Source organism: Sceloporus undulatus, chromosome 6 (genome assembly GCF_019175285.1).
Source record: "Sceloporus undulatus isolate JIND9_A2432 ecotype Alabama chromosome 6, SceUnd_v1.1, whole genome shotgun sequence".
Lineage (NCBI taxonomy): Eukaryota > Metazoa > Chordata > Lepidosauria > Squamata > Phrynosomatidae > Sceloporus > Sceloporus undulatus.
This window is the reverse complement of record NC_056527.1, coordinates 100,511,026-100,526,835: the sequence shown is the minus strand read 5'-3', so window position 1 is coordinate 100,526,835 and position 15,810 is coordinate 100,511,026. Positions and strand designations below refer to the sequence as shown.

The window sequence follows — 15,810 nt, the reverse complement described above, 5'->3', positions numbered from 1 at the left end:
GCACGAGATGCCTCGAGAAAATGCCCCCGGTTGGGCTTGTTGGTGCTAGCCATCACCCTCCTCGCAGCTGCCTGTGGCATCAGGGAGTCCAGGAGGATCCCGACCTCTTCGTCTGTCCAGTAGGCGATTCGGACCGGGACCCTCCTGCGTGGCTCTGCCATGTTGATTGCCGTCCTGGGGTCTTGCACAGTTGCGCACGGGTATATATGGGCACGTGCGGCTCTGGGCCGTTAGGCCAAGGTGGTCCTAGTCCAATGAAAGCTTTCAGAGGAGCAGTTTGAATCTTTTCCCCAATACATTCAAATGGGCCATTAGGAAAGCTTGAATTTGAGGGGGATTGATACATTGTCAAAGGGGCAATTGGCAGTTGGAGCTGATGTATCTTTTTGCCCCAGGAAAACAGGCGCCAGGAGACCTTTTGTGTGTGTGTGTTTGTGTGTGTCCCCCTCAGGCACGTGGCAAAACATGCCCACAGCACAGATCAGGAATGATAGGCAGACTCAAACTGTGGATAATGGGATACATTTATTCATGTGCTTATGCTATTACAGAACAATGCACTCTGACATCACAGATGATGGCATAGGAGCCATCCTTCAGATTCTCCTTGTCAGAAAAAAATCTGCCAGGGCATTCCTCACATCCTCCCCTGCTTTCTTCTTCTCTGTCTCTTCAAGGGGGTCATGAGCCACTTCCGAATTGGGTAGGCACTGTCAGCCAGTATCAGGGGCCCGATCTGCTGGCCTGTGATGTTGATGCTGGGGTTCCCTGGCACATAGATGCCAGCCTCCATGGCCTCGTAGATGAGAGAAAGTTTAAAGGGGCTTGGGCGCTTTAAATGCGCAGACAGGCTTTCTGCCGCCACTGCTTAGCGCTGCAGCTGCGAAGCTGCGCACTTCTCATGCGGCAAAAGAAAAAAAAAGCCGCGATTTGGGCCGCCCGTGCAGAAGCTGCCTCTCTTTTTGCAGCGTCCTCCGAGGCGGCGGTTTGGAAGCTCCGGGTCCGAAACGGACCCAGGTGAGGCGTCTTCACTGCCCCCCGTGTGGAAGCTCCAACACCTGAAGCACGCCCCCGGGGCGGGCCGTCTGGAGGCTCCGCATTCAGCTAAATACACCTCCAAGACGTCCTCCCCTGCCCGTATGTAACCCGCCTATCTAAGGCCAAGTCCCAAAATTTTACCTTTCCCCCTGATTACCATGGGAGAAAGGGGGCTTTCATTTGTTCTGCATAAACTGGAACAGGAGTATGGGAAGAATAGAACTGGGTGGCATTGTAATTTATTGGTGTGACAGGTCACCAGACCTGGCAAAGATAATTCAAAAGATAACACCCTGAGTCACCTTTAGGTTGAAAGGTACTTCCCACACCTATCCTTGGATTGTGGGATCTGTGGATGGAGAAAAGGAACACATTGGAGGCACATCCCAAACACATACACTAAGTCTTTTGGACATCCATAATTAAAATGTGGCTCTTCAAATTCCAACCATAGATCAGTGTATTCTGGGCATGGATGTTGGACATGTCCATAATTTCACTGGATGAGGACTTTGGGGGATTTCTTTCCTCATGCACTTCCACAGTTTGGAGCTATCACCAGAGATTTTATTATAAATTGTTTCACTATATAGTAGCCCTAGCTCACCCCCCAAAACTGCAGACGTGAGAGAGAATAATCTTGCCATTCAAAGAATTTGAAAGTTATGCAGACTGAAATAAATAATTGACCATACCAACGAACACGTTTTCATAGTTTTTGTGGGTTTTTCAGGCTATGTGGCCATGTTCTAGGAGAGTTTATTCCTGACGTTTTGCCAGCATTTATGGCTGGCATCTTCAGAGAAGGGTCTCTGAAGATGCCAGCCACAGAGGTTAGTGAAACGTCAGGAATAAACTCTTCTAGAACATGGCCACATAGCCCGAAAAACCCACAAAAACTAGGGATGCCAGCCATGAAAGCTTTTGACTTCACAAACAAGTTTTCACTTCCTGAATTATTCAACAGCTATGCTCTTCAATAGCTAGCAATAACTCTAGTTGTCTAGGTCCAGGCTTGTTCCTGGTACCTTATCCATCTTGGCTAGTGTCTGTTGCTATATATTGCTGTATATTCCATAACTGACCTATAATGAACATCATTTTCAATCTATGAAAAGACAGATTGTTCTTGCTAATCTAAACAGTCAGTTCTTTTCATGGTGCAATCCTAAACTTTTCAGAAGCAATGATGCACCTTACACTAAACAATTTAAAACATAGTTTTGTTTTTGTTTATGTTTTTTAACAACAGCATAGGATTTTCTACATAATTTAAGTATTATTGTACTAACTAATTGGTCTTTATGACACTTCTGGGGATTTTACTTGCATAGGAAGGCTCTTGAGGTAGAAATTCTCAAAGGTAGGTTGGCATATATTTTAAAATCAAATATGAAATCAATGAACAGCACACAGGAGAGATAACAACGTGAAAGAAGACAGGTTCTTTTACAGGTAAGGAAAATAATGTTTTCTGGCTGCCCATGTTATCTCAGATAGGTTGAGTTTCCCTTATCCATAATTGCAAAATCTGAAATATTCCAAAAATATTTTCCCAATGGTTCAGTGTATACAAACTTTGTTTCATGTACAAAATTATTTAAAACATTGCATAAAATTACCTTCAGGCTACGTGTATAAGATGTATATGAAACATGAATGAATTTTGTGTTTATCCATCTTCAAGCTATCTCATATATTGACCTATACACAAATACAAGTATTCTAAAATAAAGTAAAATAAACTAAAAATATCTGAAAACCAAAATAGTTCTCTTCCCAAGCATTCTGGATAAGGAAGACTCAACTGTATACATATTACTTTTTTAAAAAAAGGTTCAGAAACTAAGCTTCACGCTCCTCTACTATGTTGAGAGTATACATTCATATATATTTAGTAACCAGAGACGCTGGTAAAATTCAGTGGGCTGATTCCAACCCAATCTACTCTTATGTGTATGAGCCCTTTCTTTGTTCCTGAAGTGCATAATGGAATAAGGAGCAGAAAATACTTGTAGACAAAGCTCTGTGTAAAATTTTTAGTGACAACAGCCTACAGCATCTTTGGTGCAGCATAACATTGACTAAGCTAATTTTCATATTCTGCTGTTTTTGTGTGTCTTCAAGTCATTTCTGACTTATGGCAACCTTAAAGCAAACCTTTTATGGAGCATTCTTGGCAAGATTTGTTCAGAGGGGTTACTTTTGCCTTTCTCTGATGCTGAGAAAGCATGGCTTGTAGAAGGTCATCCAGTAGGTTTCCATGGTGGTGTGGAGACTTGAACTCTGATCTCCTGAGTGTTATTACAGCACCACTCTGGCTCTCAGTTTTGATACAAATTTTTAACTATCTTGTTTTTTCCCTGCAGAAAAGTGACATCCAGTTTGGAATTAAATATGAAAGCACATAACCAAACAGAACCTTTAGAATTCATCATCCTTGGGTTTAAAGATCTGCAGGAGGTACACTTCTTGCTCTTCAGTGGATTCCTGGTCATTTATTTGTTCACAGTGCTGTGGAACACCTTCATTATTATCATAGCCACATTGGATCAGCAACTCAGAACCCCCATGTATTTCTTCCTTGGGAACCTCTCCTTTCTGGATATCTGCTACACTACCACCACTATTCCCCAGATGTTGGATCTTCTTCTTAAGGAGAAAAGTAGCATCTCTTACATAGGCTGTCTACTCCAGCTGTATTTTTTCTTTTCCTTTGTGGGTACTGAATGCCTCCTTCTGGCAGTCATGGCATTTGACCGCTACATTGCTATCTGCAACCCTTTGCAGTATTCTCTAGTTATCAGAAGAAATATTTGCCTCCAACTGGTTACAACATGCTGGGCTGGTGGTTTTCTCAATTCTGCAGTGCACACATATTTTGCCTTCAGGTTACCTTTCTGTGGCGACAATCGTCTAGATGCTTTCTATTGTGACATCCCACCACTGCTAAAGCTGTCATGTGGAGACATTACTCTCAACCAAAAGCTTTTGCTAACCATTGGCCTATTCATAGCTTGGACACCACTTTTTTGTATCCTCCTATCATATGCTTACATCATTTCAACTGTCTTGAAAATACGATCCACAGAAGGGAGACAAAAAGCCTTCTCCACCTGCTCTTCTCATATCACTGTGGTTCTCCTCTATTATGGCAGCTGCATTTTTACCTATTTGAGACCCATTTCTTCCCTGTCATCTGTGAACGCAAAGTTGATCCCACTGATGTACAGCATCTTGACTCCATTGTTAAATCCTGTCATATATACTTTGCGCAACAAGGATGTGAAGAAAGCTTTGAGAACCATAATGGCAAAGATGTGAAGAGTTTATACCAACCATCTATGTATGTATACACTGGCTTTCAACCACAAGGCTCTTAATGACCTTTGTACTGAAAATAACATTGCATCCTGAATAGAGAGAAAGGGTAGATATAAATCAAATAAATAAATCATATCATTGTAACACATTTCTTAAAATAAATACAAATTGCCAAGCTTCTCAAGGTTAGCTGCATACAAAATACAGAGATGCAAATATAGTTTAATCATACTCTATCCTTATAAATTTGCTGTTCTTATGCATTTGGGAATTAATTCTTCACTAATTTTCTTCTTGAAGAAGAAAGTGAGTAATTTTAGCAGTTTTTCTATAATGGTGTGAAAGTTTCCAAAAACTGCACAAATTTTGAATGTTATGTCTAATTCAAGACTTCCGTGAAAAATCCATCTGTGAAATTTAAATGTGGAAAATATTACTGTGAGTGCAGGGCGCAGCATCTTCTGTGCAGAAAATGATGTTTTTCTGCAGAAATAATATGTACAAATGCTGTTCTTTGCACAAAAAACTACATGCAAATTTCCCATAGAATAAGCCATGAACTGCAAAGATTCTCATCAGCTGAGGATGCTATTCATCAGGGCTTTTTAGCACATTTTTCAATCATTTTTCAATTTTTTTTCCAGTTTTATTTTGGTATTCTCCCTATCTGTGCTTTACATATACTGCCCATTTTTTTAGATCAATAATTGTGTCATTATCATTCTGCTATAACAAGATTCAATGAATATTTATTTTAAAAGATAAGCTAGTTTAAAATCAGGGTAAAGCTATCAGATGCTGGCTTGTGCTCCCGAAAGCAAGGGAACTAGAAAGCAAACTAGATGTCTTCATAGATGAACCCCATATCAGGAAGTTGCTCTGAATTGCCTTCTTAAAATTTACCTTCCATACATGCACCACTTGCCTCAGTTTTACAAGCACAAATCCAGATAGAGTGGATAGGGCAGAGATGCCTTACTTTGTTCTGGTTCTGTGTTATCGAGTTTGGATTTATATAAATTTTGGGTGCCAAGTGTTCAAAAATCATGACCCCTGACTGACCCCATTGCAGCCGCCATTACCCTAAAAGTGAGCTGACTACGTCGCCACGCAGCCTTGCTGGACCTGGTCATAGGAAAAGGTAGATTTAAACCTTAAAGAAACCAGTTCTGAGAGTTGCCCTACCAGTTTTTGCAGGCAGCCTGAAAGAATGAGGACAAAAGAAGTTTGCCTCACCTATTGATGGCATTAAGTACTCAGCCATCTAGATAGTGGTCCTCTCCCAAAGAAGTGGCAGACCCTTTTTGTGTATTTATTGTTTAGCTTTAGTCTTAGACAAAGATAAACCATCAAGACCTTTGTTCCGCAGACAGCTATAGCCTGCAGACATGTTTCGCAGTATAAATAGGACCTAGATTTCAGCCCTCCTTGGAGCTTGTGAGCTGAAGTTCCAAACCTGAAATCACTTGGGCAAGTCAAAGCCCACTGTCTCTTTCGGGCCTCTTGTTAGCTTAGCCCGGTGGAACTTAGCTCTTAGCCATCGCGGTCGTCGCTTGCTTTCCCTGTTCCCCGCGGCCGTGTCCACTTTCCAACATCCCCCACATCCGTCACTTGGAGAAGATTCCTAAGGTAATTATTTCAACGGTGCCTCTATCCTTTCTCCTTTACTCCCAACCTCTCCCCCTCCCTTGCTTTAGCATTGAATGTGTGTATGCGTGTGTGATCCCTTTTTGTTGTGTGGCTTTAATAAATGTTTATATTTTAATTGCAACTCATTGGCATTGGAGTCTCTGTTTCTTGGGGTTGGACTAAATGACCTCTAGTATACTCATAGGGACACGATCCTGCTGCGTGCGTTGTTAGGACATGCCTCTCATAAATTTGAGCTAATTAAATTCCCCTAATTCGATCCTTCCTAACATCTGCATTAACTTATGATGAATCTGAGTATTACTACAGAGGAATCATCCTTGAGTTGGAGCATGCCTATGTTTTCACATATGAAATGTAGCATCCCAACATCCTTCCAGTAAAAACCTATTCATTAATTTGCATGCATTTATGTGTCTTCATTGACTGCCAGTTCAGGTTTCTCTGTCATTTATACATGAATTAGATTATGTAAAACACTACAATACAAATTAGGTGTCAATATTTGGAGACATTTTTAGGCATCAGAAAACTTTAATGGAAGCCAGAGGGAGAACTTCAGCCTTCTCTCCCTGTTCTACAATTTGACTTTATATGATCACATGCCATAATAATAAAAATAGACATCACATAGAAAACATTGGTATGCCATCTTTATTCCTTCAGAATAAAACTTCTGGTCAATTACAACCACATCATCAGAATATCTGTGATGTTCACTGAGAAGTGAACCTCTGTCTTCCAGGAAAAAGACAAGAGAAATGGCACTTCTGATTCTACTGATCTACTGAATTCTCCTGATTTTAGCTAAACGCTGAGGACAATACAAACAAGATGATAAGGAATGGGATAGAATTTGGGAACAAAGATATTTGAAAAATTTATCGGTTCGGATAAAAGAAAATTATTATAAGTTGATTTGGAAATGGTACCTGACTCCAGTGAGATTACATAATATTAAAAAGAATAATTTAAAAAATTGTTGGAGAGGCTGTCAAGAAGTAGGGTCATATAAAAATATGTGGTGACAATGTAAATATGCACAAAACCTTTGGGAAAAAGTGCTATTAGAAATAGAAAATGTTATGAATCTAAAAATAGATAGAAGACCGAGTATAGTTTTGTTATCGTTATATAATTAAGAGAAATGGGGGAAAAAAAGATTTGGTAACAAGTTTGCTCACAGCAGCGAGATTAATAATAGCAAGGTGTTGGAAAACGAAAATAGATGTAGAAGTGGAGGATTGGTGCAAAGAGGTATGGAGATTAGCTATTAATGATAAATTGACATGTAAACTGAAAGTTAAAAAAAGGGACTATGGAAAAGAAATGACTTTGAGGGGATTTGGAAAGAATTTGTTGAGAAAGTACTGAGAAAAGAAGATGGAAGATTAATTCCAGAAGATGAACTGAAATTTTGGATGGAATACAAGGATGGAAATGGCTCCGGGGAAGGGGGGCAATGAGCAGTATATAAAACAATGTGCTAAAATGTAATAGTATGTAATAAAATGTAGTGAGATATTTGTTTATGGAAATATTATAAAAAAATTAATTTAAAAATTAATAAAATACCACTGAGTTACTGGTGGTGGTGGGGTAGTTTTGTCATGACTTACAGTCACATAATACTAAATTCCACCTTCTCCATGTATTCAAACGAGCTTTCATTTGTTTATTTCCACCTGATAAAAAGGCTTGGCGGGGGCGGGGGGACAACCTCTATTGGTGGGGAAGAGGATAGGAAAGATCATTGCATAATTGGACCCGGGGCATCAGTAGTTGTGCAGGGGTGTTGGCTCCACCAGTTGACACAAATGGGGAGTGACAACCTCAACCATTTGCCTTTGGGCAGAAATGGTCTGTGGTGTTCATCTGCTTTCCTTTAAAACACTGGAGTTCACTAGAAGAGAAGGTGTAAGTAGAGTGATGCTCACTGGATGGAGAAAGGAAAGGCCTCAGGTTTATTTATTTATTTATACTCTTTTAAAATTTCCTTTAAAAACATTACATCTTACCAAATTTTCACTCTAACCATATGAAACTATGTAAACACATTTAAGATGTGTGGATGATATTGTAATTTAAAGGGATAATTTTAATTTTGCTAGTTGTTTCTGTCTCAACCATTCTCCTTACATTCAGTGCTACGTTGGAATTGCAATTTGTGAGCGTCATTAGTACTAAAAAGTTACTAAAATCATTACTAAGGATTCTGTATAGTGTGGCATAAGAGGAGGTGAATGTGGGAGACACCAACCCTAGTAGCACCAATGATTGGCCCTCTTCAGCCTTGGATCATCTTTGAATCTAACATTTTCCTTCCAGCTGCTTACAATTTTCAAGTGAAAAGTAACTGTTCTTCAAAGTATAGTGATGCAGACCTATAATTGTTTTAACTTGGCTATATATGCAATATGTAGCCAGAAGTGATACATCCCATTTGAGGTTTTCTTAACCTTTTAAAAAAAGACTCCCCTGATTTCTTAATGTATGAACATCCTGTTAAGCAAATTTTACATTAACTGTTGAGTTGAACTGTTTCTTATTGGACTGATTCTTGAGCATGGTGGAAGGAAATGCCATTGGGTGACTTTGAGCAAATTGCATACTTCCATCCTCAGAGAAGTACAATGGCAAAAAAAGAAAAGAAAAAAAAACCCACACCTTTGAACAAATTTTGCCAAGCAAACCCCATGACAGGTTCACTTTAGGGTTGTCATAACTTGGAAATGACTTGAAGGCATGTCATGTTTGTTAATGGAGGATGATTATAGGTCCATTTTTCAATTTTCTCACCCTCCCACTCTCCCCTCCAAAAACAAAGAAGCTAAAGGGAGATATTAGCATTTTCATTCAGGAAAGTAGTTTGAATCATTTTGTTCAGCTTCATTAAGATGCCCACTCTGTCAAGAATATTTAGAATACTCTGACATATGAGGTACTTCCCTAGGTTTATGTCAGAGACAGTGTGGTACAGTGGTTTGAGTACTGGGCTCTGGTGACCAAGGTTTGAATCCTTGCTAGCTATAGAAACCCACTAGATGAACTTGGGCAAGTCACATTCTCTCACCTTTAGCAGAAGACAAAGGCAAACTCACTCTGAACAAATCTTGTCAAGAAACACCCAACGTAGGTTTGCCTTAGGGTCTCCATAAATTGGAAATGACTTGTAGGCGCACAACAAAAAGTAGTATGTAGAGAGATAGAATCATAGAATCATAGAGTTGGAAGAGACCACAAGGGCCATCCAGTCCAACCCCCTGCCATGCAGGAAATCCAAATCAAAGCATCCCCGACAGATGGCCATCCAGCCTCTGTTTGAAGACCTCCAAGGAGGGAGACTCCACTACACTCCGAGGGAGTTTGTTCCACTGTCGAACAGCCCTTACTGTCAGGAAGATCTTATAGCACCTTTGAGATTAACTGAAATAAAGAAGTTGGCAGCATGAGCTTTCGTAGACTACAGTCTACTTTCTCAGATGCATTTAGTAGAGTAGAATCCAGGGACATACATATACATGCCATTTGTATGTAAGAATGTTGATTCAAATTCAAAATCTTTGGATTCTACAATAAAAAAGAGTTGATGTCATCTACAAATTCCCTTATCTAAGCCATTTATAAAGTTGTTGTTCAACCACTGGATGAGAAACAACCATTGAAAGGTTCTCTCTGGGCTTGTTCTGTTTGTTCTAGGGAAGGGTTTTGACTAGCTGAAATCACTTTCTCAGACTCTACCCCTAATAAAGGATTTTGTCTGCTATTTCTATATAAAATCCTGGTGTGGACCTTGCTTAGGTCATCCTCCTCTTCTTTGTACTTGCTTCAGGAAGGTCCATCAAAGGAGAAGTAATGTTTGTCACTCCTAAAATAATTTCTCCACATTTTGCTACTCCTATTATCTGCTACTTCTTTCGCTGGCATTTGTGTGTGGACAAGGAAAAGCATTATATTGCCATTAGTTTTTAAATCTCTTTTTCTCTCTTCTCTTCCTCCTCTTAGCACCGCTAAAGCAAGGCTGTGGCCTGTGGATAGAACATAACCCTAAACTCCAGCTTTATGGCCCATGAAGCTCCTTACCAGTCTGCCAATGCTTCTCATCACCCCAATGCTTTTTTTGATCTGTGAAATTTTCTTTGCCTCCAAACCAAAGAGAAAGCTCCCCAAACAAGTGAAAATGGAACATCACTCTCTCTCATCACTTTGAGACAGTCTGCAGAGCAACATTATTATTATTATTATTATTATTATTATTATTATTATTATTATTAACCTTTATTTATGAAGTGCTGTAAATTTACACAGCGCTGTTAATTGTATTTTTGTATTTTTCCCACATTGGTTGCATGACACATGAATGACTCACCATTTATGGTATTTTACCATAGTGTTTTTTTATTTCCAAATGCAATTATTGTGTACTTTGATTCTTGCATGTACAGTGATATTTACAATTCCCAGCAATATAAATTCCATGACATACGCCTGATTCTCAGTGTAGGAAAAGATCATGAAGTTTAATCTGAGCATTATAAATACATTAGTGAAGTTTAACATACATCATACACATCAGATTAATTACAGAATAGCATTGGTACAGGGAAAGTCTATCAGCTTGTTTGCACTCATAAGACATCCTTCTGAATATTTCTACTACACCTTTTTAGTTGAGATGCCAACAATGCTGCACATGTTTAACAATAATCAGCACATACTGGGGCCCATTCATGCTGAACAATTATAGTAATGTATTTATTCCACTTTTAACTGCCATGGAAACATTCAAGGAATCCTGGAGTTTATAGTTTGGGGAGGCACTGGAGCTTCCAGGCTAAAAATGCCAAAATATTAAATCTTAAACTTCAAATCCCAGGATTCCAGAGGACTGAACCATGGCAATCAAACTGGAATCATAGCACTTTATTAGTGTAGTGTGAATGGGCTCCTTATCACAGCTCTTTGTAAATTTGAATAATTTTGCCTATAAAATGTTAATGTTGCCATTATTTAGAAGTATTAACCTATCCTCAAAGAGGATTCCCTAGCACTGAGCCAGGGCAGTTAAAGCAGTTTCAAACTGGATTATTTCTCCAGTGTGGATTGGACCATAGAGAGTATAATTTAGAAATATTATTTCTAAGGCAGGATGAAGACACTGTTCTTAGAATGAAGGCAGTACTATTTCCCAAGTGATAAATTATCACAGAGTGAAGATAAGCACTTTATAAACTAGTCATTTCTGATCTGCCAACTGGCATGAAAAACATGTATTTTTTATACTTCTATGTTATCCTCATCTGAAGTATAAAGAAGCCTTTCTTTATGGCAGTGATGAAATATTATCTTGCAAGATGATTTGGATTAACTGGTTTGCCTTTTTTTTAAAAAAAAAATTCATGATACGTATAGGAAATTTTCACAGGCGTGGACAATTTTATGAAAAAAGATTTATTTATTTTTAAAAAAACTTATTTATGCTCAATTAACTCATCAAATCCTTTAACAATCAAAAATATTGTATTACCAGTGACAATGTATTGGATAAAACTAGATGTAGTCATACCTAAAACAGATCCACAGAAACTAAAGTGACAAGTTAGTCACATGTAAATTTTCACATTAATTTTAGTGAGTCTTCTTAGCATTAAATCAAGATATAAGCAAACAAATATTGAGGCTACCGTTTTGTACTCCATTTTTTAGGAACTGACAGATTTCTGTATAAACATGAATGCAATCTGGCTTTTAGAAACTAAAATACAATATACACAAATGTATGTAAACTGTCAATATAAGTTGTATTACTTTCCCAAGCCAAACTTCATTTTACTTCACATGTTTTTCTCATTGTGTTATTTAGCACTGATGATCTTGTTCTGCTAAATCAGATACCGATGTGGCAAGTGACGAAGTCTGTACAAAGCTTGGCTCATTTCAACCTTCTCCACAAGAGTAAATGGTTAAAGACTAAATTGTTACTTCAACTCTACACGTTTTCTGCAGAATACTTTTTTAAGTGCCTCTTTTACCTCCTTGTTCCTGAGGCTGTATATAATGGGATTTAAGAGTGGAGTGACCAGGCAGTAGAACACAGCAACTATTTGGTCCATATTGAAGGAGAGGTTTCTAGTGGGTCGGACATATATAAACATCATTGTTCCATAGAAAATACAGACCACTGTCAGATGGGAAGCAAACGTAGAGAAGGCCTTTTTGCGTCCATCTGTAGAACGAATGCTCATAACAGTGATCAGGATGGCAGCATAAGAAACCACAGTTAGTGTGAATGAGCCAACAAGAATAAAGGTACAGATGAAGAAGCTCAGCATCTCATTAAGTTGGGTCCTATTGCAAACCAGTCTTAGCAAAGGCAAGATGTCGCAGAAGAAGTGATCCACCACATTGGTCCCACAATAGTTGAGCTGAGATATGAGAATTACTGGTATCAATGGTAGTACCAATCCAGTGGCCCAAGACCAGGCAGCAAGCTGGCCATAGACCACACTACTCATAATGATGTTATATCTCAGAGGAGAACGGATAGCCACATATCTATCATATGCCATAGCAGCCAGAAGAAGGCATTCAATTCCACCAAGAGCATGAAAGAAATATATTTGGACAAGGCAGTTGGTGAAGGATACAATGTTGTTTTCTCTAATGAGATCAACCAGTATTGTTGGGACAGTGACTGAAGTAAAACAGATTTCGAGCAAAGAAAAGTTCCCCAAGAAAAAGTACATGGGAGTACGGAGAGAAATTTCATATCGGGTGATGAAGACTATGATCATGTTTCCTGTCACTGTTAACAAGTAGATAGTTAAAACCAGAACAAACACAGGAATTCTGTTCTTTTGCAGGCTGGGAAACCCTGCAATAACAAATTCACTCACAGTTGTATGATTTGTAAGATCCATCCTATTACTGGTTCTTGCTCTGTGGAATGAAATTGTGTTTTTTTTCAAGTAAATCAATTTTACTGTCACAACTGATATTAGTTTTCTACATATACCTCATGCAGGAAGCTTGCCCTTTTAAAATATTATGTCTTAAGGTTATAGAAAAGTTTTTACATGAAACATTTCAGAGAAAGAATGAAAGTGAAAAGCAGTGGAACCTGTATCTGCCACCTTGAGTCCTTTCTGGGAGAAAGGCAGCATACAAATGAAGTAAATAAAGAATAAAATAAAATAAAGAATTTGTGTACAATAAGGATTATTCCTAACAACTATTTATATTCATGCCATAGATCAAGCAGATTATAGTCATGCAAACAAGACTGGAAAAATATATTGGGCACCATTCAGTAAATGGTTGTTGTTGTGTGTGTGTGTGTGGGGGGGGCTAATCTCTTTTTCACATATGCAAAAATGAAGAGATAAATCTATACAGTAGACCATATAGTATTAAACATCCAAATGGGTGCCCACTCCATGTACTGCTCATATTGAAGAAAAACAAAATAATGTGACATGCAGAAAATTACTCTTTCTCCTAACATTTAATTTTCTATGCATAAAGATTATTTTATTTTACTCTTGATTGAAAAAAAATATTCAGATGGAGGAATGTTTGTTTCATCATCTGATTCCAGGCACAGGTTTCTAACTCATCCATTCTTTAACCAAAGAGATCTTGTAGCACCTTTGAGATTAAAAGTGTAGAAGAAGTTGTAGCATCGGCTTTCGTAGACTTGGTCTATTTCCTCAGATGCATGGAGTACATCTGAGGAAGTAGACCAAGTATATGAAATGTTTTGCTACAACTTCTTTCACACAGTTAATCTCAAAGGTGTTGCAATATCCCTTTGCATACTGATATCCCAGACCAACATGGCTATGTCTCTGAATTCTTATACATTCTTTGTGAGAATTAAGTCACACTGTTAAAACGAATAAGATGTGAGTCATTCCTAAATTCAGGACCTGATTATTCCAATAACGATACACTCATGACTTTTTTTTTTCTGGATTGGGTTCAGTGGCTTTTAGAAGCTAAAGACCAGCCATGAGGTGGAAGTAAAGTGCATGCCTAGATGTCCAAACTAACCTAATTTCTTTCCTTCAAAAAACAGAGGAACTAGGTAAAATCAGATGAACAACTTGTTTATCAGCACAAAGATTCTGGATTCTAAATTTACATTACCCTCTGAGATACTTACATATCTAGGAATAATGTACAGTTATCACTTATTTAACAGATGTGCCCTTTGTGTGAATCATTAATATATTACTGAAATTTGTTTTTGCATAAAATGCTGAAACTATTTTAGAATTTACAATCAATTCTGATACATTATGTGGAAGGTACATCTGTGAAATAACTACTATTATACCTAATAAACGATCTATTTATTTGCACATGCATATACTTTGTTCCATTCTCCTGCATCTCTTGTCTTGTAATTTATTTGAAAATATTGCTGAAAGATTAATACGCTGTCACCCCAGCCTACAGTCTTTTTTAAAAAATATTGTCAGTGAAGTGTATGTCAGCAAATACTAAAGTATTTTACATAACATTGCTATGTAGGTAAAGGAATATACAGTGGCACCTTATTATACGTGGAGGATCCGTTCCAGATCCCTCTGCGTATAAAAAAATCCACCTATGCTTGAGCCCCATTGTTTCCAATGGGGCTCGTGTGCGGCGGCGCACGAGGCGCAACGGGTGCGCGTGCCCATTCAATTGAATGGGACGCGCCGCCCCTTCCGCCCCACACACGCCGGCGGCTTTGAGCGCCTATGCTCAAAGCCGCCTATAAAAAGACCGTGTATGCGGAGGCTCCACTGTACTGCTTAAATTTTTTGGCACACATTTCAGGCAAATGCAAGGAATACAGATAAAAAGCAGGACAACATCTCATTTTCTATGCAAAAGTAGTTTATATCCTGTATAATCCAACAGCATGATTATACTCACACTGATGAAAACTGTAAGTCTGAAAGTAGCTGGTATCTTCAAAACTGTTTTGAGGAACATGGGATACAACATAATAAAAATGATAAACATAATAGATGGAAGTATTAAAGAGGATTCTGACATTCTCAGATGTTGTGTTTTGTCCTGCTGTGAAGATTTTATCCTGAATTTATGCATCTTATAAAATGAGTCCATTTCATTACCATAACTAAACTCTGGGGAATCTAGTCTCCAAAGGGTCAGACCCTTGGGTTTAAAGCTGGTTAAACAATAGCTGTCTTTTTAGCATCCTTCTGAGTATTAGCATCTCACTCTGAAAATAGAGCTCTGAAAATAGAAAGTGGAAAACCAATGTTTATTTTTTCTTATCGGGATCCAACAAGACTGCCAGAGAATAATTAATAAAGAGATGACTGGTCATAATTTGTTTAATGAAGAATTCATTCTAATGAAATGGAATGATGTACTACCTTTTAGGAGCCCTGGTGGTACAGTGGTTAAATGCCTGTACTCCAGACACTCACTCACAAACCACAAGGTTGTGAGTTTAATACCAGCCAGGGGCTCAGGGTCGACTCAGCCTGGCATCCTTCCAAAGTCGCTAAAATGAGTACCCAGCTATTTGGGGGCAATTAGCTTATATAGTGCACCTGTGCTATGCACGAACACATTTTATGCGGCTTCCACCTTATGCAGAAGCCACTCGGGAGGGAAACAATGTGGCCACTCTGCCACATGCATGAGCCCCATTATTTCCTATGGTGCTTGAGCATAGGCAGATTTTTCCTTATAAGGGGGGGCATAAGGAGAGGGCTCACTGTACTTTGTAAACTGTTTAGGAGCGCTTAAGTGCACTGATAAGCAGTATAGAAA

The 15,810-nt window shown here is 38.6% G+C and overlaps 2 protein-coding genes across 2 annotated transcripts; one reads left to right on the top strand and one right to left on the bottom strand.

The window, feature by feature from the left end:
* Nucleotides 1-3,435: 3,435 nt before the first annotated feature.
* LOC121934679 (olfactory receptor 5V1-like) lies at nucleotides 3,436-4,362 on the top strand. Its single transcript, XM_042475392.1, has one exon. It carries the CDS (start codon nucleotides 3,436-3,438, stop codon nucleotides 4,360-4,362), a length of 927 nt encoding a protein of 308 aa, XP_042331326.1.
* A 7,628-nt stretch (nucleotides 4,363-11,990) lies between these two features.
* On the bottom strand, nucleotides 11,991-12,932 carry LOC121934589 (olfactory receptor 6N2-like). Its single transcript, XM_042475193.1, has one exon. It carries the CDS (start codon nucleotides 12,930-12,932, stop codon nucleotides 11,991-11,993), a length of 942 nt encoding a protein of 313 aa, XP_042331127.1.
* Between the last annotated feature and the right edge of the window lie 2,878 nt (nucleotides 12,933-15,810).